We start from the raw sequence: 27,559 nt of genomic DNA on the forward strand, positions 1-27,559 counted from the left end.
CTATGTACAATTCTTATCAGTTTCTTGTGTCATAAATTTATGCATAACCGGAAAAAGATAAACAACGATAACAGTGGCTAAATAACAAATAAATAAAAAATACCTTACTGTTAAAAACTTGTTTATATGTTTATGTAGATTATACAAATTCTCTCATACGTGCTGTTAGCTGTTGTCAAAATACTTTCAATAAAAGTGGTATCAATATCAAATTATCGACGTAAATATCAAAGTTCAAGGTGAAAATATCAAAAAACACATTATACGAAAAATAAATAGTTCACCTTTTTCAACAATAGAAAAGTCAATTTGAGCAATATGTCTTTGGGAAAACTAGTGGGATCAATTGATGAAGGCACCACATCTGCGCGCTTCATGATTTTTCGAGCCGGTACCAACAATGTCGTTTGCTATCACCAAATTGCCGTACCATCTATTTACCCGCAGGTTCGGCTCAAAATATTTAAACATATATGTATTGTTGTTAAATATATGAAGCATTTATTGTAAATTTTGCAGGAAGGCTGGGTAGAACAAGATCCTATTGTTATATACAATGTGGTAATTGAGTGCATTGAGGAGGCCGTAAAGAAACTCGAGAAACTGGGAGGTTCCTTAAAGGTAAATACTACACATTTATTATATACTTGCCATGTAGGTTTTGTACAGACTAATTATTAGGATGCTATATCTTGTATCAAATAATCTTTATATCGTTTAAACAAAATGTATTTTTATTTAATTTTAATAGTTTGATTTTGCATATTATTAGGTATATATAAATACAATATGTATAACAATTTTCACAAGCAAAACATTTCTTAGTTCATCCCTTTACCCACGTATATTATATAAGTTAAATTTTAGCACTACACAGCAAAATACAAATTTATTGTCCTTTCATGAAATCACGATACTTTTGAGCCTCCATTATACGATCCTCAAGTGAGCGATCAGGTTGATCCAAACATCGATCGTCCATACGAGTATATATATGATCATTTTCGCTAAAGTCCCGTGGACGTCGAGGTAGAATGTGGAAATGTACATGTGGTACCGTCTGACCGGCATCGGGTCCATCCTGTACGGTGACTGTTGCAGAAGTTGTTTGATAGAATTTCTCAAGCATTCTTTGCACCTTACAAACTGTTGAGAAAAGATCACAAATTTCGTGACATAACAAATTATCCAGACGCTGAGTCACTCGTTTTGTTGACACCAATACATGTCCCTCCACTACGCAACGCAGATTTGTAAATGCAAAACAATGCTCGGTTTCGTAAAATATAGTTTCTTTCTTGATAATATTTTTAGCAAACTGATGATCTTGAGTAATATCTACTGTTCCCATACCAAAGCTAGTCAGTGAGTAGACATCATTACGTTTATGTTGAAAGACTGGCATGTTTTTTTGAACAGAAACATTTTTGTTTAAATCAATTTCTGCTGTTGCGATCGCCAAATCTTGTTCCTCGCAATTCGCCAGCACTTTTCCCCACGGGTCAACTACTAGAGCATGGCCCCAACTGGTGCGCTTGGAGTTGTGTGCACCCTTTTGAGCTGCAGCAATAACATATGACTGATTTTCAATGGCACGCGCTCGTAATAGTACCTCCCAATGTGCTTTTCCCGTCGAATAAGCGAATGCCGACGGATATGTGAGTATTTGGGCTCCTAGTTTGCGTAAAAGAGAACTAGCTTCACCAAATCGTAGATCATAGCATATTTGCATGCCCAATAATCCTATAGGGGTGTTGACTGGAGCCACCAGATGTGGACCTGGTGTCACTACATCTGATTCACGAAAACGCATTTCCTCTGTTTCAACATCAAAAAGATGCAACTTTCGATATATGCTCACCACTTCACCGAGATCATTAACCAGTACATGTGTATTATATATTTTATCGGTTTTATCATTGTTGGCATCGAGTATAGACTCATGTATACCACCTAGTGATACCCACATTTGATGTGTTTTAGCCAATTCCTTATACTGTGTCATAGTTGCACCTTCCAAAGGTTCTGCCAGTTCCAATGTTTGTTTTCGGTGTTCACCGACGAAATCACAGCACTCTGGAAGGAATAAGAATTTCGCACTTTGTGTTTTTGCCTTGCGAAATAACTCCTCTACTTGCTGCATATTGTGAGCCTTGTTGTTTGTGGCACACATCTGCCCGATAGCAATAACCTTGGACGCTTGGTTGGAGGACATTCTTAAGGAATGGTTGAAGGAGCGAAAATGACTTTTGGAAACTGTTCCACTCACAAATCGCTTCAGTCTTTGATAGAAGAGCATTGATAAGGCCACTTTTAAAAACTTTCTCACAGTATATACTGTGTTTTCGCCTTCTATTTTTCAACTTCGTTTACTTTTTATTTTGTCTGAAAATGTCAAATTGATTGAATGAAAAATTATTCACCATACATAATGTTAATTCACCATAGTGTCAGGGTTGTTGTTTTATATATTCTTTCTTGTACAGGAAAAAAGTATGTATATTGGTATAAGAACGTATTTTATATTTTTTAATAATTATATTTTAAATCAACAAAATTAATATTTATTACACATGTATAACTTTGAAGTTTGAGGTTTTTAATATGATATATGTGTTTAAATATAAATAATGTAATAATATGAAAATATTTATTATATATATTATGAAATATTGAAATATATATAATATGAAATATTTTATATATATATTATATTTTATATATTTATAAAAAAAAAATAAAAAATAAATATATATATTTACAAATTTATATATTTTATTGCAAAGTAATTTAACTTCAACCTTTTTAGTAATATTTGTTTTGTATATTCTTCTTAAATATGCTTTTAATGCATTATTCCCTTATAAATACAATATTTTTATAAATTCAAGGACATCGTCGCTATTGGTATAACTAATCAAAGGGAATCAACTATTGTATGGGATCGGGCGTCGGGCAGACCACTACATAACGCAATAATTTGGTTGGACAATCGTACCTCAAGTACTGTCGATGAACTTGTTGAGACCATACCAAACAAGTCGCGTAATATCAATTATTTGAAACCGCTATGTGGTCTTCCGCTTTCTCCGTATTTTTCGGCGTTAAAAATGCGTTGGATGCGCGACCATGTCGGTGAAGTTCAAAGGGCAATGGAAGCAAATACATGCCAAATTGGAACTATCGATACTTGGTTGATTTACAAATTAACCGGAGGGCGCGATGGAGGAGCTCATCTAACTGATGTTACAAATGCCTCTCGTACCATGCTAATGAACATAGAGACGTTGAGATGGGATCCACATCTATTGCGTTTCTTTGGCTTGCCACTCTCCATGTTACCACAAATACGCTCAAGCGCAGAGCATTATGGTGACGTGACGGTTGGCATTTTAAAAGGTGTCCCCATTACGTCATGTCTGGGAGATCAACAGGCGGCACTTGTAGGTCAACAATGTTTGAGCCATGGACTCGCCAAGTCTACATACGGAACTGGTTGCTTTCTTCTCTATAATACAGGAACATCTATGGTTCAATCGAAGCATGGTTTGCTAACAACAGTTGGTTATCAATTAGGACCACGCGCACCAGTAATGTATGCATTAGAAGGTAGTGTTGCGATTGCTGGCGCAGCCATAAATTGGATGAAAAATAATTTGGAGTTATTCGATTCTGTGAGTCAAGTTGAAGAGATGGCTGGCAAAGTCGATAATTCATTGGATGTTTACTTTGTACCGGCATTCAGTGGACTTTATGCGCCCTATTGGAATCAAGAGGCACGCGGGTAAGTCCTTTACATACATACTTTGATATAAATATGAATATGTAGTAAATACTCCTTATTTTCAGTGCTATTTGTGGTCTGAGTGAAGAAACAACGAGCGAGCACATTGTACGTGCTACTCTTGAGGCTATCTGCTTCCAAGTGCGAGACATTTTAGAATCAATGCGTAAAGACTGTGGCATACCAATGGCGAAATTAATGGTTGATGGTGGTATGACCGCAAATAATCTATTTTTGCAATTGCAAGCCGATCTGGTAGGCATTAATGTGGTGCGCGCTAAGATGCAAGAAACAACGGCTTTGGTATGAATATTAAAAAAATATGTATTTTATCCCGATCTTCAAGTGTTTATTCCATTTTTAGGGCGCGGCATTGGCTGCTTATATGGTTGTGGAACCTAGCTACGACATTGCGGCACCGCTTGTTGGCAGCTCAGGCCAAGTGAGCATTTTCAAACCAACTATAGACAATAATGAAAGGAATATGCGTTACAAAAAGTGGAAAATGGCTGTGGAACGTTGTATGAATTGGGATACTTCAACATTAACGGAATCCTCGAAACTCGACTTCTAAGATTTGGATTGTGATGTATTATTCTTGTTTTAAATCAATATGAAATGGTGACCGCTGCTAATTTGGTGCAAATAAAAAATTAATATTTTTTAGTAAATAGAAAACGTATATTAATATCATAGTTGCATTTGGTTATACATATGAAGGATCAGAGAGTAAATACATACGTCTACATATTATAAATGTGTTCTCACAAATGCTAAGTTTTGTGTGTTAGGACATGTGCATTCAGATTGACTCTTCGACAGCTCCACCAGAGGCCTGTTCAAGTTCGTTAAGCATTATTACACCACCTGCCGCTTCGTCAACAGCTACTGCAACGGGGGCACCGATGCCTCCACCGCCGGCCACCTCAGGAACAAACGGTACACGTACCTCAGCATTAATATTCACCTCTGGTGGTCTTATTGGATTTCCACCTAGTTTATATAGGAATTATGTTGACTTTAACGTACATACATGTAAATAACTATATTATGCATATTACTTGCGTCGAGCTCCAAAGGTGGATCTGCATTAGCTTCGGCCAAATTTGTTACTGATTTGGATTTAACACATTGAAAATCAACGTGTCGACTTTTCGCTTCCTCCTTCTCCCAGGACATGTGTATGAAAGGACGTTGTACGTAACTGTAAATGACTTCAGCTCTGCCACCTGGCCTTCGACGAATTTTTTCTTTGTGCGTAGGATATCCTTCGATTCCACAACGTATTTTTTTTAAACCACGATCTTTCATCACTTGCTTGGCTACGTCCCGATTCTCAATGTATTTAAAAAATCGATGCATAGCGGTGCTGTGTACAGCTGGAATTATACATAAATATTGCCATTACCACAAATATTTAATAATTATAAATTACGTACTTTGGCAGTATTCTTCACCCATTTGTGGAGGAAATTCTTCATCCCAGTCCACAACGTCGTCGTCCAACAAGACTACAACATGACATTCTCGATCACCACGCTGAGCAGACGCAACCATTAAGGGCAGTATTAGATCCTCAAGGAAAACTTCGAATTGCTGACGTGCACCTTCGTTGCTGAGTTCATGTAGTAAACCTCCTTTTAGACGACAATACATGCGTGCAAACACATAAACGTATATGAGGGAAGGGGAAATAAGTACGTATTAAAAAGTCGAAACAACAACGAAAAAGAAAGAGGGGAGAGAGAAGAATGCTACTAAATAACACAAATTTTGTACAGATTCCTTTATAAAAAATTGTGTGCTCTAAATCGTATAACGCTTATCAGTTTATGATTATGAAGAATGAGATTGAAAAACTCACGTAAATTCTGGCAACGAACTGTGGTCGCATCAAATGGTATAAGTAAATAATCACACGCCTCTTTCAGTTCTGGTACAGATACAGTTGGAGGGCAGCGAATTATTCCACTTTTATAGTACTCCAAAATAGCACGGAAAACTGTGTGTGAAATGCCTTCAGCTACTTCGTATTCTCCACGTTCATTGGGATGGACAAATTGAAAGCCTGAACTGAACATTGTTCCTAACATGGTGTTTGGATGTGCAGTTACTAATGCCTGTTCAATGACGAAACGCACATTGTCCACTAACAATGCAATACGATCTCCAGGACGCATTATAGCACCACATCCAGTGTTATTCGATAAACCAGAGCCCGTTTTGTCATGTTTCGGAATAGCACCACTTGCTGCACTCATATTGATCCTCTGTTGCGTCAGCTGATGAAGGGGCTGTGATTTACTACCAATGTTACGTTGTAAATACCCACTGCTCCTACAGAAACCCATGAATGAATAATTAAAGAAATTTGTAGAAAAAATTATTTTACAACTACAGATATTTACCTATTTCTATTTTTCAAAATTCTACGACGTCGTTCCTCAGCCTCAAGATTTTCTTCAATACTACTGCTGTCACTGTACGAGTCGCCGACGTCTAGTTGACTTTGTTTTGTCGCTTTTGTAGAGTTGTTGTTGCTACTACTACTATTTCCAGAATTTGGAGAAGTTGTTGACATCGTTTCCGTAGGACTGACGAAGCTATAATTGCTTCTTAAACACCAACCCTCTTTTTTTCTTTGTCGATGGTCGTTCGACTTGTGTTCTTTCCACCGCTTTCCGCTCGTCTATCTTCGCTGACTTGTTCAATGTCCCAATAACACTTTTTTATAATTCCTTTGTTTTTGAGAAATTGGAAAATTACATGAGCCATTCAACCCCACACCCCTTCTGTGTTAAATATATTGATGCCTTGTACCGATTGCTTTCTTCTCTTGTTTTTTTTTTCTGACTAAGAAACTTTTAATTTAGTTATGTTTTTCCAAAATGTTAATTGTTAAATAGAACTTGATAATTTGGCAGATAATTTTAAGGCTGTAAAAATTTGAGCAGTTTTATCAAAGCGTAATCGAGTATAGTACAAATGTCTAGCAAGCGTTAAAATTTTTAGAAATTTTCACATTGCTATTCACCACGATTTTCATTCTAATCTATTTAACTGAAATGTCAACATCATAATACACCCCACAATAATCGAAGAGATGCAATTGGAACTGAAGACTTCAACAATTGGTTTATGTTGCTAATAATTATTTTTTAAATTATGTTTTATTTTCGATTTATGAACTATTGGAAAATATATGTATTTTATTTTTGATAAAAAATAAACAGTATGAATTGATATTATTTAAATTTTCTAAGTTATTTAATGTTGAAACCATATTTAATGATTGAGAAAATCATCATTTTAAGTGATCATCACTGTATATTCAAATATTTTGGGATTAATAAATTTTTATTTCTATAGTTTATTATAAAGACAATTTTTAGTGACTTTATGCTTTTCATGCATATTGTAAATAGAGCAAACTGAAGCTGAGCTATTACGTATGTGCCCAAATACTCATACTTTATTTATGGTTATTAATCTGATAAGATATTGTTTTCTCGTACAATTCAAGTTCCCATTACGAGAGATGTCTGCGAAGATAACAATCACATCACTGATTGATTTCATTCACAATAATGCATTGAGTTTAAGAGTGTTGGATTAGCCATCTGGCGGCTTATAGAAGGAACGGCAAGTGCAGCGAAGAAGTGGCTAAGGCGAAGTAAAAATGGAGTGTCGAAAAATTAATAATGGCGACGACGTCTTGTAAATATAAAAGAAATTGAAGAAAAGCAATTTCTACGGTGTGAATTAATCGAATTTCGTGTAAAAAAATATAAACTAAAACAAAGGTGCGCTTTGCGCATTAAAAAATGGTAAAAGTTGTGTGTGTAGTGAATGAAAATGTGTACGATGAGAAATTGCGGCGGCAAAAGTTAATTTTCTTAGCTTTCGATTGTAGCTATTCGCAAAAAAGGGAACAAGTAGGAAACGGCACCAGCATAGAAAAAGTATTGTGATCTTCGCATTATATATTCGCAAATAAATATTTAAGAATAAAAGATTTGAAATTAAAATGGTGTTGGTAATCGGTGGCCTAATTTAGTGGTGAATGTAAGATTTTGTATAAAATTATTTTCATGTCGTGGATATATTGCATGTACTCTATACGAGCAAAAATTTACCATTTAATTTTACCAAAAGACATCACCGCATATGTGACTATCCCATTCACTCACACGTGTGTATGACGGGGTTCGTGGGCGACGACTAGTGCGCTTAATGTGGTTTTGCAGTGTATTTAGTTTTGCAATTGTGCGGAATTCGCCGTGTATTATTAGTGTCATCTGTTGGTGAAATAATGCATTTTATAGAATATCCCGGCGAATTTGAGGAAGGCACGGGCCAACGAATATGTGGAGAAAAAACAAAAACAGTGTAAACTATTAATTTATTTGCATGTAATTAGTTGAATGATATTATATAAAAAAGGATTAAATGATGAAAAGGAGAATCAATTTGGAGAGCTTTCTGCTCCACCTGATTGTGTTTCTCCATCGTGGTTTTAGTTTTATTCTCTATGAGCAGCGCTTCCAAAGCATAGTATATAAAGTGGAAATCGAACGGTGCACCAAGTGATTTATGCATGAATGCGAGAGTGAGAGAGTGAATAGGAAAGAGTGAGCAAGAAGTAGATATCAATCGAAAAGACGAATAGCGAAGAACATAAACGCAGTGCAAGGCATCAAAGTAAAGCGCAGAGATTTCTTAAAAAAATAATTTTATTTTTATATTTAACCTTTTCAAAATCAGGTATATAATGTAAATTCAAAAGGTCAACAAAAGACTAACAATTTTGAATTATACCATTTGATGGATACAACGTATTTGAGACTTTCGAAAAATGTAAACCCATTAGATATTTTCCAAAGTGCAAGGAGATCTTGAAAAACAAAAGAAAATATACACAAAATACACACTGCGAAAACTGATGCACAATAAAGACGAAAACTCATTCTAAAAGAAGGCGATAAATCGGTACTAAGAACAATTTAACCAATAACAATAATATATACATTATCCGATTAGCTGCAATACCCAGTCTAACTGAGATCAGATTAAAGTGTTATCTGTAACTTACCGAAAATCGCAACGTGAATGTTAATATATACGCGCAAATAGTAATATCAAAGACAATATCATAACCAACATACATCGTACCATTTCTATGGTCATTAGTCAGCGGCATTATTGCCTTGCTACAACTTGGTAAACACTAACGCTCTTCTTGAATAGTTCAAGTGGGCGGGACGTGTTAAAAGTAAAACTGTAGCTTTGTTGGAGCAGTTTTAAAAATTCATCAAAGTGGCGCGCTACGGGCACGGACAAGAAGCAGCGTCTCGCTCCATGTTTTCCCGACGCTTGCGACGACGTGTACGAGACTTAACGCCCCGCCACTATCGTACGTGCATACGTAAAGTGGCTAAAATTCCGAATCCCAACGCAAAAATATTAACACATACATTATCAATAAAAGTGGGGACCAGTGTACAACCTGTGCCACATGCTCATTACCAGCAAAAACTGAAGCAACAGCAAAGACAGCATTTGGTTAGCCACTTAAGGATTTAAGCATGTAGTAAGTCTACTTGCCATATTCAAATTGATATTTGTAATACAATAATAATTAATCTATTTGCAGGTCTAATACTAAAAATTATACATATATACAAGTGCAAAAGAGAACACTTTCAAAGATATAGTAGTGTTTACCCAATCACAATAAAATCCAGCAACTATACGTTAGTGCATAAAGCAATCAAAAATTAAAAATATAAACAGCACCATTTACTAGGAGTCACCAAACCAAATAGAAAATCACAACAAAATAATTTAATGTTGTGCCCAAAAACACATCAATTAAAGCGGTGTAAAAAGTGACAATTTAATTACTAGTTTTATTCTCCTAAAATACGTAAAACGTTGAGTAATTTGTTCTTTTCTTGAGTTCACTTGAGCGAATAGAAATCAACTGTTACCAATGAAAGATGTCACAAAGAGGTAAACGCGGTAATCATCAACATCATCAAAGACTCGACGTTGATCCACAACCTCCGCCAACGAAGCGACGCAAAGGTCGGCCGCCCAATGGAGGTGGAGTAAGCAATGGCAGTGGGAGTGCCGGAAGTGGCGGAGGCGGTGTAGGAAGTGGGCTCAATGGCAGTGGTGGTGGCGGTGGCGGAAATGGTGGCAGCCATAGTGGCAGCGTAGTAGGTAGTGTACCTCTAAGTTTACCATTTACCGCCTCTTCTTCAATAAGCAATAGCAATGCTGAAAATGAGCAAAACTGCGTAGTCGCTTTGATACCCGACGAAATGGCGGCATTAGCCTCCACAAGTGCTAAGGTTGCGGCCAGCCAGGGTTCTTCGTCCTCGGCGGCAGCGTGGCAACCGCGTTCAGTGGCAGATATTAAAATTTCAAGTATTTACAATCGAAGCTCAACGGAGGCACCAGCCGAACTCTATCGGTATGTATTAAGGATATACTTTCAAACTATGTATGACTTATGTTGCATGATTTCCAATTGGAAAATAAATTATTTGAGGTTATGTTTAGTACTTTAATGTATAATTGTTTAATTTCTACTTGCAGTAAGGATCTCATTAGTGCAATGAAATTGCCGGATTCAGAGCCTTTGGCTAATTACGAGTATCTCGTTGTAAACGATCAGTGGAAGCAAGAGTGGGAAAAGGGTGTGCAGGTGCCTGTAAATCCCGATTCTTTGCCAGAGCCCACCGTTTACGTGCTGCCAGAACCAATAGTGCCGCCTGCGCATGACTTTAAACTGTAAGTATTCTCAAATGGTTCAAGTTGAAGACCACATGTTCATACATTTGCTTTTGTAGTCCCAAAAATCGCTTCCTGCGCATTACGAAAGACGATACGTACTCGAGTGAGTTACATTGTCTTACAAATGTGGTTGCGCAAGCAGAGAATACATGTGCCTACGACATTGATCCGGTCGATGAAGCTTGGCTCCTATTACTCAACTCCGATCGAGCGCAATACGGTGCTTATTCCATAACGGAAACACAATTTGAACGCGTTATCGAAGAATTAGAGGTTGGTACTCATTCAACAGTTGATTTGATTGGAAGTATAAAATATTGTAATTTTATTTAACTTTTATTTTGTTCGCTTTGCAGATACGATGTTGGGAGCAAATACAGGTAATCCTGAAAAATGAGGAAGGTCTTGGCATCGAATATGATGAAAACGTTATATGTGACGTATGCAGATCTCCCGACTCTGAGGAAGCGAATGAAATGGTATTCTGTGATAAATGCAATATTTGCGTACATCAGGCATGTTATGGTATTACAGCGATTCCATCAGGTTTGTAAAGCACTAACTGCATCAACATTATTAAATATCAATATTTAACTGCTAAATAACACACATACTAACTAATTGCATTTTACATATTTCTAATTAGGACAATGGCATTGTCGGACATGTTCAATGGGTATTACACCGGATTGTGTACTCTGTCCGAATAAGGGCGGTGCAATGAAATCGACAAAATCCGGAAAACATTGGGCGCATGTTTCCTGTGCGCTGTGGATACCTGAAGTAAGCATTGGTTGTGTAGATCGCATGGAACCAATTACGAAGATTTCGAGCATTCCCTCGAGTCGTTGGGCACTTGTTTGCATTTTGTGTCGAGCACGTGTCGGTGCTTGCATACAATGTTCGGTGAAAACATGTAAAACCGCTTATCACGTGACATGCGCTTTTCAACATGGCCTTGAGATGCGAGCAATTATTGAGGAGGGTAACGCGGAGGATGGTGTTAAACTGCGTTCATATTGCCAAAAGCATAGTGTTAGTAAAGGGAAGAAGGAAGGTAGTGGTGCCCACAGTAGTAGCACAAATAAACATAACAGTACACATGGTGCAGCTAATGATGAGGACGATTGCCGGCGGCGCAAAAGTCGAAAATCTGATATGACATCGGAGGAACGCAATCAAGCGCGAGCTCAACGCCTACAGGTGAGTGCAGATCACAAATTGTTTTGCCTTGTCTAGGTATCGTTACCAAATTATTATTGTACAAATAAATGTCGAAAGTTTAAACTATAATTTTTGAATCTTTGAATGTTACTTTAGCAAAAATATTGAATTATAATTTTTCTTTTATAATGTTCTGTCAACAGGAAGTCGAGGCGGAGTTCGATAAACATGTCAACATTAAGGACATCAGTTGCCATTTGTTCGATGTGGATGATGATGCCATTGAATCGATTTACAATTACTGGAAGTTGAAAAGAAAATCGCGGCACAATCGTGCTCTGATTCCACCCAAGTCGGAGGACGTTGAAATGATAGCGCGCAAACAGGAACAACAGGATCTCGAGAATCACAAGTTGGTCGTACATTTACGTCAGGATTTGGAGCGTGTAAGGAATCTTTGTTATATGGTTAGTAGGCGGGAAAAGCTGTCACGATCGCTTTTCAAGCTGCGCGAACAGGTATTTTACAAGCAAATTTCAGTGCTTAGCGATGATAATTTGCGGGAAGTTGGTAGTGGTGTTTCCAATGTGCCCAATGCGGCGATTGAGGCTAACTTAGATGATAGCTTCAAAAATGCCGTTATTTACGCGAATGACGGTCCAACGCTGTACGATAGGTTTTACTCATCGAATAGCGGTGAAAGTATTCCAGCACAATATCAAAATATTAACTTCATTTTAGAGAAGCTTTTAGGTAATGTGAAAGGAAATAAAGGTACAGGGAGAGGTGCTGGTGCTGGTGCGCGCACATCAACATCGCCCACAAAACGAAAAAATACACATTCTTCTTCTTCTGGAACGGCAATTACTAATGCCAATACGAGTGCACATTCGGCCAGTTCGAGTGCGAATGTCTCGAGCTCTGGCAACACAAGTAGCAATAGTAATAAAATCTCGCCAAATAAGAAGTTAAACAATGGTGCAATAGCAATAGCACAAGCGAGCGGTTCTTTGGTTGCACCGTCGTCGACGTCAGTGCCAGCGGGAACAGGAACGAGTAGTGAAAAACAGATCAATTCTAGTCGCCGCAGTTCAACTGGTGCAGCTGGTAGTTGTGCCGCAGTCTCAACAGTTTCGGAGAAAAGTCGGCTGTCTGCTTCTAAAAGTAACGCAATTAATAGTAATGTTTCGAATAATCGATCGACGGCAGCAGAATCGCGTTCACGTGGTTCGAAAAGCGCTAACAGTGGTGAGAAGAGATCCACAGCTAAAAGCTCGACAAAACGCACGCATGACAGCAGCCAGTCGTCAAATAACAATTCGTCAGGGAGTTCAACCTCCGGTGATGATGACTCGTCATCGGAGGAAGATGGAACGTCAACCGATTCGGGCAGTTCTGGTTCCGATGATGAATCAGACTCGGGCTCCTGCACATCTGCATCGACATCAAGTGTCGGCAGTGGTGCGCAAGCCGCAAGAGCAACCGCAACAGCAGCAGCTCGAAAACTATCAACTGCAAAAGCCGGAAGCGCAACACATGCCATTGCGACAGCTTCAAATCAAAATCAAAAGAAGCAAAGTTATGTGCGCTCTGCGGAATTGCGACAGAAGCAACGGAGAAAAAGTGTTAGCAATAACATCGCCGCCACAGGAACGGGACGAGGCGATACTTCAGCGCCAACAGTGCTGTCCAGCTCTAGTGATGACGAAACAGATAATCGAACAGTACCTGCCAACAAACATCAACACCAACAACAGCAACAACAATCTAAGTCAACAAAACAAAATAATATTAGTCCGAAGAAATCTACAAGCCTCAGCACAACAACTACACCGTCAACCACTGCGCCAACAACAGGAGCACCGGCTCCGGTCGCAGCGAATCGTGGACGAGATTTCCTATCCCAGATGGCCAAACAGTTGCAACAACAAAAGGGCTCTGAGAGTACATCCAGCGACGAAAGTGAGGAATTGTTGCCACTAAAGGGGGCTGCTGATAGAAATACAAACGGAACGAGTGGACCGATATCCACAAATTCTGGCCCAATATCGACATTGATGGGTCGTACGGCGTCAATCGTTCAACAAATATACTCAGATTCAGAGAGCCTCTCTGGTGGAGAAGTCGATAAGGACGAACGGGCTATGGAGAGTAATGTAAGCGATTCGCAAAACCAACAAACTATACGCACGAAGGCAGCACTTAAGGAATTCACGTTGCAACAACAACAACAGTCATCCACAGCCTTAAGCAATCGCGGTAAGAAAGAGCCAGTGTCAAAGAGTCAGAACACACAAAGAACACTTGAGCGGAAGACGGATCAAAAACAACCGTCAGGCGGGTTAAATAAATCATCTGCTGATGTGCAAAGTCGAGGTAAAAAGACCAGCGCGGCGGCGATCGAACGGCAAAATAAGATAACGGCGGACTTATTGGTTGTACCGCAGCGACAGGCGGCGAAAAAGGCGTCAGAAAATATGCGTTCCACAGGAATTTACACGACTTCTACTGGAGCAGCAGTTGGTACGATGAACACGTTAGCAATCGCAGAACGTGATACAACCGAAAAGGCCAAAGAACAGCGTTCAGACAAAGAAAGTGAGAGGGTGAAAGGAAAGGAAGCTGGCATGAAAAACGACGCTGATAAGTCTGACAAAACGCGTGCCAAAGATAAAATTGTTAGCGCTAGTGTGGGTAAGGTTGCTGAAACCGATTCTAAAGAAAAAGAAAAGGAAAACAGTAAAGATAAAGAAAGAGAGCGAACTGGAAAGCGTGGTCGACCACCGAAGATAAAAGGCGACACTGAATCCGTTACCGTTCCAGCATCAGCGCAGAAAGACAGCAAAGATAGCGAACAAGCTTCCAAAAATGAGTATAACTCACCGAGTCGAGGTCGAAAGGATGAAAAGAATGCCAGTAAAACGGTCGATGTTCAAAACGCTAAATCCACAACCTCAGTTACAGAGAGAAGTTCACGTCTTTCTATCGATCAGCCGACAGTTGATGCTGTGAAATCTAGTGCTCCAACGACACCTAAAAAAAATGATCTGAAGGCGAATAACATTCTCGTAGCCTATGTGCCCCAGAGACAAGCTGCTAAAAAGGCTGCTGAGCAACTTAAAAGCAGTGGTAAACTTCCTGCCCTAAATGAAGCTATACCTGAGGAGAAAGAGCGCTTAGAACGCAACGAGAAGGAAAGTAAATTGAGAACACCCGACGGTCGAAGTACCCGCATGCCGCCCATGCGACGAATGTCTGTGCGGGAGAGCACGTCTCTTACTACGAAAGATACGGTAACACCTGCTGTCAAGACTCCCACAAGTAGTAGGCGTCGCTCCAAGGATACGTCTGTGGAAATATCGTCACAACAACAGCAAACTCCTACCAAGAAGTCAACTGTGGCAGTAGCGTTGTCAGAATCCTCAAGTTCTGGTTCAGACGGTAGCACTAGTTCATCCTCTTCGGATGGTAGCAGTGACAGCGGAAGCAGCAGTGACACCAGTGACGCTGAAAGTGAAGTTGCTGAGGAGGAAGAACGACAAACTCGCGCAACCGCCGCCAATAAACGATCACCTCGTAAATCAATCGACAAGCCACCTGCAGTGGGTCGACAGAATTCATCTTCGAATAATAATACTACCGCTGTGACGAATACGACCAAATCGCCCAAGAGTTCTCCACAAAAGCAGTTGCGACGCAATATCAGCAACACAAGTAGCAGCAGTGGTATTGCCGTTACTGTTGAAGAGTCGGCAGCGGAAATTAAACAGCCGAAATTGACCAAACGTAAATTATCCGTGGACGAAAAGACAAAGAAACCGTCGGCCAAGCAAGGTTCAACAGATGCGGCTATTGTTGTGGATGATGAAGAGGAAGGTACTGTTTCGGCTCAACTCAATTCAAGGTGTACTCGTGCAATGCGTCGCTCGAAGTCAGGACCATCGTCGCCCCCTCATCCGTCGCAGTTAACGTCTGATACAGATAAAAAGGTAGAGCAAAAGATGCAATCAAAGTCACCGAAGGCAATACCATTGGCACACTCAATATCCTCAACTTCTGATCGCATATCCGAGAGTGAGAGTGAAAAGAGCAAAACTGTTTTAACTTTAACCGAGGAAATCTCACAGCGTAAGGCCTCAAACAGCAATTCAAATAGCTCAAACTCTACGAGTCAGCAGGGAAATACTAAAAATCAGAATAAGAATCAAGGTTCGTTGGACAAACTGTTAAATAAATTGGAGCAAGAAGCAAGCAGAAGTTCCATGATCGGTGCAATCGACACTGGTGCTACGCTGCCAGCGTCACTCTTACCAACAAATATTGTGGACGAAAAACTAGATGCCAAAGAGAGAACGTCAACTAAAACCCCAACGCCTATTGTTGATGCGACACCCACAATTCCACCAGAACCTCCGAAGATTATTATTGATACGAAAAATGAAAGCGGTGAAGTACCAATGGATATTGATGAAGAGTTAACTACGGCTCCAACGCATACGACGCTACCATCGAGTAAGATTTGTGACTTGGAGGATATCGATGAACGGCCGCCAGCTGCACCTATGCCTGCGTCCCCACCATCGCCAGCAACGTCGGTATCGGATGATGAACTCTCGAATGCATCGGATGAACGCGGTCGTAGACGGCGACGTCTACATAGAAGACATCGACGTACCCGACCTGGAAGTCCGCCACTATCACCGGAAGAAGAACATACACATCACACTCAACACCTACTCAATGAAATGGAGCTGTTGCGGGAACTTGAAGAGGAACGTAAAATGGCGGCTAATGCCAGTAAATACTCAGCGTCATCCTCATCGCCGGCAGTGGCAGTTATACCGCCCGAACCGCCAGAAATTATTGAGTTGGATTCGAATTCGAACTCAACTGGTAGTGAACGACTCAAACAACAACAGCAACAACCATCACAAAATATTCACCAAGAAAAACAGCCGACACAACAACAAGATATGACTGGGAAAATTGCACAAACAACATCGGTACCACAAACACCAGCCTCACCTTCGTCCTCACCTGCCCTGGTGGTCGACATATCTGGCGGAACGCCGATACGAAAATCAAATATCGACGGCAACATTAGCATACCGCCAACACCTCTTAACATTTCATTACAAGAATCTCAGAACAATTGTGACGATAATTCCCAGGGCACCACGAACATTACCGAGATGAATAGCAGTAATAGCCGACATCAACCGATTGTGGATACGATACTCGATATGGAAGATAATGTACATCAAAAGCAGAGACAACAACAGCATAACGCATTTGCGAATGCTTTGATGAGTGCAGCTTCCTCATTCACTGCAAATGTGAGCGCTGATTCGGTACTGGATGAGCCGGCTGACAGTCTTAGCCTTTTGGGGCCATCAACTAAAGAACTAACGGAGGAAGATAGTTTTCTTGCAACTCGCAATTTGGTTGAGAAGCTGCGTAAAAAGCGCATACGCACTGATGAGCCTAAGGAAGCCGACTTACTGAAGCCACCTCCCACACCAGCCATACCATCAGTATTTCCATTCCATAATGCTGCCGATCCCGAAGACATTATACATGTGCAAAAGGAAAATGCAGCGGCAGCAGCAGCCGCAGCAGCAACGGCGGCAGCAGATGTAAGCAGTTGTCTCTTCGCCCCGCATGGTAGCAAAGCCAACAGTGGATCGTTGTTGCCACGTGAGCAGCCAAATATTAATGAGGTGAAAGATGGCAATGCCTTGGGTGCACCACCTGTCACATTGACACCAAATTCCAATGCATACAACCGAACACCGCATTCTGTGACCACCACACCAAATGCAACACCGAACTCGAATGCTGCAATGGGTGCCATGAATGTTGTTGCTGGCACTAATTTGCCGAACACTAACAACAGCAATAATAATCTCGGAGCACTAACATTCCCCGAGCCGGTAGTGGGTTTCATGGAGAAAACCGTGGCGTCCGATATATGCAATGTGTCAATTTCACCGTTACAACAACAGCAATCGCAGCAGCAGCAGCAAAGTCAACAACATGCTGGCAGCTATGGGCAGTCACAACAAACACAGCCACAGCCACCGGATGTGGCAGAGATAACATCGTTCCTCGAAAAGGAACTCGCTAACAATGCAAATCTCAAGGCTGGAGCTGAAAGTTGTTTCAACAAAATGCCAAATCCTTCGGGTGGAAATGTTAATGCGGTGCCTGGAGCGCCAGATTTTGTCGATTTGCATGCCGCTGCAACTGCCAAGGACAATATTGACTTTACCGGCTCTAACCGAGGTGTTGGTAACAATAACAAGTTGGTGGTTGATTGTGATTATGATGAGAACACCCGGATGCAATCGCCGTACGCGTTGCGTGCTACTCGTCTATGGAATGAGAATGAAATGATCGCGGCGCGACGCTCCTCATCGCCAAGTTCGGTATCGGAATCGAATGATCAAACAAGCGCCATGGAAATGCAACAACAACAACAACAACATCAACAGCTACAGCATCAGCAACAGCAAAAGCAAAACCTACAGCACCTGCATCAAGTGAGCCATGCTATGCAACAACAACAACAACCACCGCCTCATTTACAATCGAAGGATTTGGTGGGTAACAACTCGCTTAACACTCAGGGAGCGGGCTTGCAACAGGCAGCGGTAGCACAAAACTGTAATAAGGGCTACTTCAATAGAGTCGACAGTTACGATATCCCGTTTACGCATACCCAACCTCAACCGTCGCAACAGCAGTCGCCTTTGGTCAATGGCATCGATTCGATAATGCGTTATAATCAAGGTTATAATCAACAGCAAACAACACCGACGCACACGCCCCAGCAACCACAAAGTCAGACTACACCCAATCAAGGTAATAGCCAGTATAACGGCGGATCTGTCAGTCTTTTTCACAATACTCCTGCAGCTATGCCGGTTATGAATCAGATGCCTTTTGTGCCCAATTCTTCCGTCGGTGCTATGTATCCAACGTCGACAAGTATGAGCGGCAATGTTGCGATGACAACTACTACAGCTCAGCAACAACCGTCTAATGACGTTGGCCTGTACGGTATGCGCAGTAATGATCCCAACACAACAGTTCCAAACGCCGCCATGGCTGGCACAGCGACGCAAACTCAATACGGTGGCGCGGCATTCACATCATCTTCGCATAACTTGGCGCTAACAGCGGCCATAGTGGGCACACCAGGTGGCCCATCACTTTTGGATCATCATTCCCCACACCATCATCAACATGCCATGCATGCCCAACAATCAGCGGTGACACAACAGCAACCGCAAACTGCACAGTATGGCATGAGTGTGGCGTCGGATAACGCCGCAGCGCCTGGGTTGTACAATCAAATGATGAACACCTGTGCCGAAGCCATAATGCCGGTGCCGCCTTCTAATCAACACCAACAACAACAGCAACAGGCGCAAACGCCGCAAAACACCTCACCCACAAAGGAGTCGCCGTCTAAGCGTTCATCTTCACGTTACAATCAGCAACAACAACAAACGCCACGCAATTCGCACAAGTCGCCGCAAATTCAGCACAAATCCCCTGGCAAATCGCCACGCCAAATGGAATTGCTTAGTAAGCAATTACAAATGCACCAGCAGCAACAGCAACAGCAGCAACAACAACAGACTCAACAACAGCAACAAGCGCTGACTGAATACACAAACATTCCACAGAAGCCGCCACCGCCGCCACCTAAATACGATCCATTGACGCATACGTTGGCGGGCAAACCACGTCAGCGTGCGCCACGTGGTACCGGCGCTGGTTCGCGCGGTCGTGGGCGTGGTCGTGGTCGAGGACGTGGCAGTAGCGCCGCTAACGCGGTCATACCGCTGCCCCCGCAGATACAGCACGATGGCAATACTCATTATGTGAACAATTTGGTCGGTACGCCATTCGAATTCAATTATGATGAGGATTTGACAGCACCGGGTGTCGAGAACTTGCAGTCGCTGCGCGATCGTCGACGTTCATTTGACGCTCGTTGTAATCAACAGGCGGCATTGCCTCATCCACACCAACAGACTACGCCCGATGCGCAAAAGTACACCAGTCCATCGGCGTATGGCAGTTGCAAAGTTCGCGGTGCTGGCGCCGGCGTAACAAACTCTGCCACCGCCAGTGGTATGGTGAACTGCAATAATAGTGGTAGTGCCAGTCGTGGCACATCGCATTTAGCTGACGCGCTTAAAGCGAACAATGCTAGCAGTTGTGATCACTCCAGTACACAGCAATCACTTTTACATTCCATTGTACAGCCTGTGCTGCCGGGTCCGGTGGACATGCGTACTTACAATGTTTACGAGGCATCCGCATCACAAGAAACGTACAACAATAATTTGTTGAGCGACTTCGATTCTGGAGCTGCCGAACAAACGCTTCCCGAGTTCGATGAGGAGGATGAAAAGGAATTCCAATCGGCGTTGCGTGCAACTGGTTCAACCATCTCCACCAAGCAATTAACACCAGCAGCAAGCGGCAATACCACGACAGCAGGCAGCATCAGCGGCAACGTTGGTACGACGCCGTCAAGTCTAATTGGAAACACGAGCACTGTGTCTGTGTTGAATAATGTAAACGCTACTGGCAGTGGTCTCTCTAACACCAGTGCATCCTCCGTCATTCCGGACCTTATAATGCCGGCTGACTTGCAGACGTCAATGGAGACTACCTCCGAAGAGGTATCTATTGATTCGGATACAACGCTCACAACAAAGGCTTCACTCTCCGATTCGCACAACCAGCTTAAATTGAAAATCAAGGGACCACTCGCATGTCCTGACGGCAGCTACAGCTACAATTCATCAAGTACATCGATAAGTGTGCACACGACCAATATGACACAGGCCGCTGCGGGAATTGTACAAACGTCCGTATCGATTCATAGCCAAATTACGGCCGGTGTGGTTAGTGGTGCGTCAGCAAGTGGTGGTGGCAATAGCAGCAGCAGTGGCATGAACTCTCGACGCATGCGTAAAAAGGAATTGCTCAGTCTGTATGTGGTGCAAAAAGACACCAATATGGATGATTCATCTGGCGGACTGCCGCCGACCGACGTGGGCTTAACCAATACCGTTGATAGTTTACGCAAGGGCGATGGCTTGGGTGGAACGCTTGATGAATATGGCAGTGAGTTGGGCTTGCAAGGAAGTTCGAAACGTTCTAAGAAAAATGCAGGACGCGAACTACGGTCAATGGATACAGTTAATGATTTGAATGATGGCAGCACAGTTTTAGGTAATGATGGACGCCGGCGAAGCGCTTGTTCATCAGGCAGTACCGATGAGCGCGGTGGAAAAACTGGAGCCGCATCGAGTGCTGGCAAGCGACGTGGGCGTAGCAAAACGCTTGAGGGCTCGGAAGATGAGCCTCAGCCGAAACTAAAGATCAAGATTCGTGGCTTAGCCGATGGAAGTGCGAGTGCTACGGCGATTAGTGGCAATTCTACGTACGATAACAGCTATCAATATGACATGTCGCGCCGAATGGTTAGCTGTCCGCCTAAGAAACGTTTGACTTCGAATTACACCCCGCCCACGTTAGAGGATTATCGCCGCGAGTCGATGAACTATCGTAAAATGGTTATGCAAGACTTCGGCGAAGACGATGAAGAGCGCACACGCCGCGGTGCTAGTAGTAGCCTATTAGATACCTCTGTATTGCCACCTTCTAAAAAACCAAAGTCTTCCAAACCGAAGAAGGAGAAAAAAGAGAAGAAACGCAATAAGGAGAAACAAAACCCTGCAGCGTCTGGAATGGGCGATATGAATATGGCAGCGACTGTTGTTGAGAATATGGCTAGCGCGTCGCCGGGCGAACCACCAAAGCTGATTATACGCATAGGTAAACGGAAAGCAGATGTGCCGGAGTTTTCAGAACGATCCACCTCCGCTGAAGCAGCGTCCACACCACCGATTAACGCGGCGCCAATACGTTTGAAGTTGGCGAGAGCTTCTGACGGTGGTGGCTATGTCATTGGGAACAAAAAGAAAAAGGAAAAGCGTACACCCACAACGACAACTTCCACTCCAACAATTACACCCGCTTCAACACCAGGTGGCCACACCAACATCAACCCATTGCCACCGGCAACATTATCGTCTGCTCACACCACGCCAACAACAAAAACCATTAGCGATTTCACCGGTGAAGACTCAGCAAATTACAACTGCAATATTAGCGGCGATCGCGCAACACCGAATGCCGTCGATGTGCTCAATAATTTTGGCACTGTCAACGTTGCCGGCGGCATTAGTAATCGCGAAGCAACCGATCCGCTTTCGTCGACGCCGAAAGAAGCGAGCACACCGTCCCCGCGTCTGGTCATCGACACGTGTAAGGGTGTTGATGTGCACGACTCCAACACGGCGAGTTCTCTGGCCGAAGCCATGTCGATAAGCACAGGCATGGGAGGCGATATCGGTACTATGAGTAGCGCTTTTGCACCCATAGCACCACTCACCGTTAACTGCAATGAGCATAGTAGTGGCAACAGTAACAGCAACAGTCATAGCCATAGTGCCAGCAGTAGCAGTAGTGGTGCTAGCGCCAGTAGTATAAGCGGTGGTAGTCTAAATAGCAGCCACAATACAGCTAATAATGCTAACAACAACAATAGCAGCAGCAATAGTCACAACAACAATAATAATAATAACAACAACAATAACAACAGTAATAGTGGTTTACTTCCATTGAACAAAGACTGCGAAGTCAGATGATAATCACGAAATTGGTCCCCACTCAAACAACATCAGCGGTTTTAGTGGGCGCCATTAGTAATATATATATATATATAGAGATATATGTAGTTAGTTAGTAAACGAACAGAAAGTGGGCGCATGTGCAAAGGAATAAATAAGGCTAAACATAGAGCAGAAAACTCGCTCCCAGTGTAGCGAAACGTACAGATTGAGTGTTGGAGCTTAATTCTTTTAATATTTATAATTAAACAGTTTTCTTTAGTATGTTTTTTAGGAAAAAAAAGTGTATAATATGTCAGAATTTTATCAAAAGAACAATAAGAATCACAGCCAAACATCATTTTATTTTATAAATTTTATTTGGAAAAAATTACAAAAAAAAAAAAGAAAAACAAACGCATTTTAACGTGTATTAACCTTTTAACTACTTGATTGGGACACAGACAGGCAGACAAACACACACACACACCACTCCCTCGCGGCCATGTTGTTCTTCATTAAATGTGCACAGCAAGTCAAAAATCGCTTGGTTTCACGCATATACATGCATATATAAATGCTTTAAAATGAAATTTTAATTCGTAAAATAGATACTATTTACTATTAAACATTATGTATATTTTTAGGTTGAATTATTTTATTAGCAAAAATTATTTTTATATTTATTGAAACAATTAGATTACATAAGCAAGCGCGTGTAAGCTCGATTATGTGATGAGCGTAAATTTTCTTTGTATTGAAATGTTCCGTGACATGATATTCCGCAAGAAGAAACATTGTACATTACAACTTGTATATTATGTTCATATTTTGTTATAAATAATTTTATTTAAAGTCGCAACATTTAGTTATATGATGATTTTACTCGCCGATAACTAAGTCCTTTAACTCAAACAAAAATCAAATTTAATTAAAATAAAAAAAATTGTTTTTTTTTTTTTTTAATATTTGTGAGAATTTCTATGAACAAAAATTGCCTTTCTCGATTTGTACATTTCCTTGCTTAAATATATGTATGTAATAAATGCGTTTTTTTTTGGTGAACTTATTTCGAGAAATGTTTGTATGTATGTTAATAAGTCGCATTGCAGCAACATTAGATTAGACTGAAAAATTGACTTGTTTGACTGAGGCGGCATAACATATGATCACACACACACACAGAAACCCACACACATATATTGTGTCCAATGCAGGTTCTACATAGTTTTAGTTTATTCTAATTTCCTTTGTGATAAACATCATACTGAGCGATCGATGTCCACAGTTTGGTTTCGCATGTTTAGTGTGTTGGCACAACCACTAATACACGCTACACCAACGATTTTTTAGAATAAAAAAATTTTAAATACCATTTGTATATTTTGGGTCCTAAACTAATGCTCCAAATTTTAAACTAAATGACACTTAACACTTAAATGCGTCGTTGTAATATACACACACATAGACATACATACATACAACACAACATATAAAATATTTGTAAAATATTATAAATATAATTAGAGAAAAAAAAAAACAAAAACAAAAGAAAAAACATTGTTAAACAAAAGTCGCCGTCGTATTAGTTTAGAACAAAGGAAGGAGCCCTTAGCAGTTAGAAAATATATAAAAAAAAAATAAAAAATAAAATAAAATAATAATAAATTAAACGAAAAGAAAAACAACTTAGTCCTTACAGTGCGTATGTTTGTATGATGTGTGTACACACCAACCAATTTGTAGATATGTAAGGCATGAGTTTAGCGTGGCAACATTAGTATGTTTTTATTTGTACTTTTCAATTACTAAATTTTTAATTTGTTTTAGATGCATAAGTAAAAAATAATAACAATTATTATTATATATAAAGAGTATATATAATATGAAAAATACTTATAACTGGCAAAATAAGTAATTAAAAATTAAATAAAATTAAAAATAAAACGCAAATACACACATACATTACATGAAAACTTAGTATAATTGAAACAAAAACAAAAACGAAAAAAAAACTAAATCAAATAAGTGGAAAGTTAATGTTAATACAGTTGAGAATTAAATAATAAAATGCCAAAAAACCCGCAGTAAACTGAAATAAATATATGATATACATATAAAATATATTAATATTATATATATACATATAGTTATATATTAATACAGAGTAAAGAGTATGCAAATGGCAACGCAGAAATTAGTTTTAAACAAAAATAGAAACTTGATAATGATGATGATGATTATTATTATTATATTAAATTTATGATTGTATTAAATTTAATTAATTGATTAACTGAAACTAATTAATGTTTAAGTAAAACAAGCAATTAAAATATTAAGAATAAACATATTCCAAAATTAATAAACACTTTCTCAATTGTACGTACTTGCATATGTATCTTCCATATGTAATACGTTGGTGGGTAACGGGAAAGGTGAATTTTCGTCAATTTTAATACAAACACAACTATGTATGGTTTTGTCTATATCTTTAAGTTTAAGTTGTTTGGCTTAAAGGTTGGTTTTTGCACAACAATTTTGGGAGCACATATGTAGAGCAGGTGTCTGCTTCGCTTCTCCGTTCCTTATTTATAACATTGGGTAAGTCAATTTAAGAGTTTTTGTTCGTCGAAGGATTAAGGTTTTGTTGCACAAAAATTCTGAAATATTTTTTGGTCATTTAACTTCAGTAAATGTTTTCTAGAGTTGTTTGATATGAATTGAAACAAATTCATGATAGTCATACCAAGAGGTGTGTCCACATGAAGTAAGTGGGGATTTTTATATTTTTCTCGTAGCGATCTGGATAATTATATAGTAATACATTTAGATTCCATTATTGTTACGCGTTCTGAAGATTTCGATTCGCTATTTTCAGTTTTGCTCTCTGGAGAACAAATTTATTCGATTGAATTCAATAAGAGAGAGTATTTGGATACCTCATTAAGGTGGTGTAATTGTCTTTATCTTCTTTCTGTAGTTGTTGATTATGCCGATTGTGTGTTCGAAACGTCACGCATATTGAAAAATATTTAAATAAACCATACAACATAATTTGAAAGTTCGCTAGAAAACGGAGTTCATGAAAGGATATACATTTGATAGCATATTCATAAATGCAGCGCTATTTATTTGTAAATAGTCGTTGCCTGTAAATTCGTACAATCGTCAATTATCTCTCTAGTGTTAACAATAGTAAGGTAAAAGAGGAATTAATTAATAGTAATTATGCAAAGTAAGACTGACGACGGTGTTATCTGCTTGTCGTTCAGAAGCTCCGTAATACTTACAGCTGTATGTATATTTGTACATCAAAGTGTAGTTGTTGTAAAATATATATTTTTAAAAAAGATTTGAATATATTATTGTGTAGATTGCTATAATAGACATAGTTACACGCTAGTGCTAACAGATTTAGTAGATAATATTATATTAGCAAAGACAACAAATGGTGTATATATACATTTATATATTATGAATAGGAATAATCATATACAGTCTACTTTTATAAAATTAATGAAATACTTCAAAATATATAATTTTCTATTAAAGCTTGAATTCAATTAAAATTTTTAATTTAACAATAATAATCAAAAATATAAGTTTTAACAAATTAATATTAATATGTATTTAAAAATATTGTCATAATTTATTGTTTCCTTAGTTCAAAGGAGGAGGAGTCTGGTGTTAAACATTTAACTATATTTTTGATATTATATAATATTAAATTTTATTTTACTAAAATTCTGGCAACAAATAATTTTTTAATAACATTAAAAATTATAATAAATTTGTATAATAATTATTAAACACTAAAATATTAATTGCGCGCATTATACAATAGTAGCTAATTTCCGTAATACTTAGGAGAATTATTAATAACAAGTCACATACATTAACAACTTGACATAATAAAAAAATAAAGTTGCTCGAAGAACCTCTAAAATAAGCCTTTAAATCTAATTAAAGCATATATGTTTAATAAAAAAACATAATTTTATTATTATTTATATTTATTATAAAGGAAGAAAAATTAAAAAATAAACAAAATATTATATTTTTCTTACTTGAATATAACCACCAAATGTAAATATAATATAAATCTATTTAACTACGGAAACAGTCTATATAATTATTGATTACTAGAATTAATAAATTTTTACATGCTATTTGTATAAAGTTTTCAGCTAAAAATTATTAAAAAATAAGTAATAAAAAATTAATTAAACCATAACAATGAAATACGGCAAGATATAGACAAAAAATAAAAATAAAGTTACCATATCTATCATAAGTATCGAATTCAATACATTTAGTACATCCGTTTTGTATAGATTGATGAAAAATAGTTACACAAGACACGCTGTTAGCAGTATAATACAACTTAATTTAGATCGGCAACTGTATATAGTATGTATTTTTATTGAAAGTATGTTAAATAATATAAAATAAATACGAAATCCACTTGAAAATATTGATCAATATGTTATGGATATTGATATTAATATAGTTATAAACCGAAGATATTGAAATCACAAATTGGAAAATAGCTTAAGACCGATTAGAATCGAATGAAAAGTGTGTACAGAAACTTAATTTGTAATATAAATAGAAAATAGAATAATTTATGCAAAAATATTAAACACAAATGTGGTTTAATTTGGAAGGAGGGTTTACTGAATGCCATTAAAAAAGATTGACAGATATTCGAAAGACTATAAACTAACTACAGTGGAACTTCCTTAACTCGAAGTTCTCCATAACTCGAAATTTTGAATTGGCAATAGAAGTCAAATTTCATACAAGTTTCCTTCCATAAATCGAACTTTTCGGCCAGGGCATAATATAAAATTCAATTTTTACTATCGAGGGGAAATTTTAAAAATTTTATCGTAGGGAGGAGAATAAAAAATATGATATTACTCTAACGGATTTCATAAATTATGTAACAAAAGCATGAGATACAGACGTCAAGAGACAAACAATATTACAGAAGACATGTTTCAACATATTTAAATAAAACTTTATACGAAGTAAATAAATAAAACTGTGTATAAATCTATAATTGCCGGTTTTTTTTTTAATTTTTATATTTTAATCGTAGTCTCTC

The 27,559-nt window shown here is 39.1% G+C and overlaps 4 protein-coding genes across 12 annotated transcripts; 2 read left to right on the plus strand and 2 right to left on the minus strand.

The window, feature by feature from the left end:
• Nucleotides 1–24: 24 nt before the first annotated feature.
• Gk_0 (glycerol kinase) lies at nt 25–4,466 on the plus strand. Its single transcript, XM_029039716.2, has 6 exons — nt 25–239; nt 300–447; nt 520–621; nt 2,892–3,784; nt 3,850–4,087; nt 4,149–4,466. Exons 2-6 carry the CDS (start codon nt 319–321, stop codon nt 4,356–4,358), a joined length of 1,572 nt encoding a protein of 523 aa, XP_028895549.2. The 5' UTR covers nt 25–239; nt 300–318; the 3' UTR covers nt 4,359–4,466.
• LOC105214152 (nitrilase and fragile histidine triad fusion protein NitFhit) lies at nt 691–2,419 on the minus strand. The gene has a single exon (XM_011187402.3). It carries the CDS (start codon nt 2,297–2,299, stop codon nt 890–892), a length of 1,410 nt encoding a protein of 469 aa, XP_011185704.2. The 5' UTR covers nt 2,300–2,419; the 3' UTR covers nt 691–889.
• LOC105214165 (BTB/POZ domain-containing protein 10) lies at nt 3,296–6,849 on the minus strand. Of its 4 annotated transcripts, none has more exons than XR_003752243.2 (6): nt 6,193–6,847; nt 5,649–6,121; nt 5,224–5,421; nt 4,846–5,163; nt 4,526–4,777; nt 3,296–4,412 (listed from the first exon to the last, which is right to left on the minus strand). XR_003752243.2 is itself a non-coding variant. In XM_029039732.2 (5 exons), the coding sequence occupies exons 1-5, from the start codon at nt 6,363–6,365 to the stop codon at nt 4,587–4,589; spliced, it is 1,350 nt and encodes a 449-aa protein (XP_028895565.2). In that variant the 5' UTR covers nt 6,366–6,849; the 3' UTR covers nt 3,296–4,586. The 4 variants fall into 4 exon arrangements, 2 of the variants coding, with proteins under 2 accessions (XP_028895565.2, XP_011185731.2); XR_003752242.2 differs by having other exon boundaries at nt 3,296–4,415; XM_029039732.2 differs by having other exon boundaries at nt 3,296–4,777; nt 5,224–5,418; nt 6,193–6,849.
• A 265-nt stretch (nt 6,850–7,114) lies between these two features.
• Nucleotides 7,115–24,553, plus strand: LOC105214148 (PHD finger protein rhinoceros). Of its 6 annotated transcripts, none has more exons than XM_054230258.1 (10): nt 7,115–7,233; nt 7,308–7,611; nt 8,305–8,485; nt 8,549–9,374; nt 9,438–10,262; nt 10,388–10,582; nt 10,642–10,858; nt 10,942–11,131; nt 11,232–11,788; nt 11,953–24,553. In XM_054230258.1, exons 5-10 carry the CDS (start codon nt 9,784–9,786, stop codon nt 22,486–22,488), a joined length of 12,174 nt encoding a protein of 4,057 aa, XP_054086233.1. In that variant the 5' UTR covers nt 7,115–7,233; nt 7,308–7,611; nt 8,305–8,485; nt 8,549–9,374; nt 9,438–9,783; the 3' UTR covers nt 22,489–24,553. The 6 variants fall into 6 exon arrangements, with proteins under 6 accessions (XP_054086233.1, XP_054086234.1, XP_028897623.2 ...); XM_054230259.1 differs by having other exon boundaries at nt 8,324–8,485; XM_029041790.2 differs by lacking the exon at nt 8,305–8,485 and having other exon boundaries at nt 7,308–7,746.
• Nucleotides 24,554–27,559: the final 3,006 nt, after the last annotated feature.

Source organism: Zeugodacus cucurbitae, chromosome 4 (genome assembly GCF_028554725.1).
Source record: "Zeugodacus cucurbitae isolate PBARC_wt_2022May chromosome 4, idZeuCucr1.2, whole genome shotgun sequence".
Taxonomy (NCBI): domain Eukaryota; kingdom Metazoa; phylum Arthropoda; class Insecta; order Diptera; family Tephritidae; genus Zeugodacus; species Zeugodacus cucurbitae.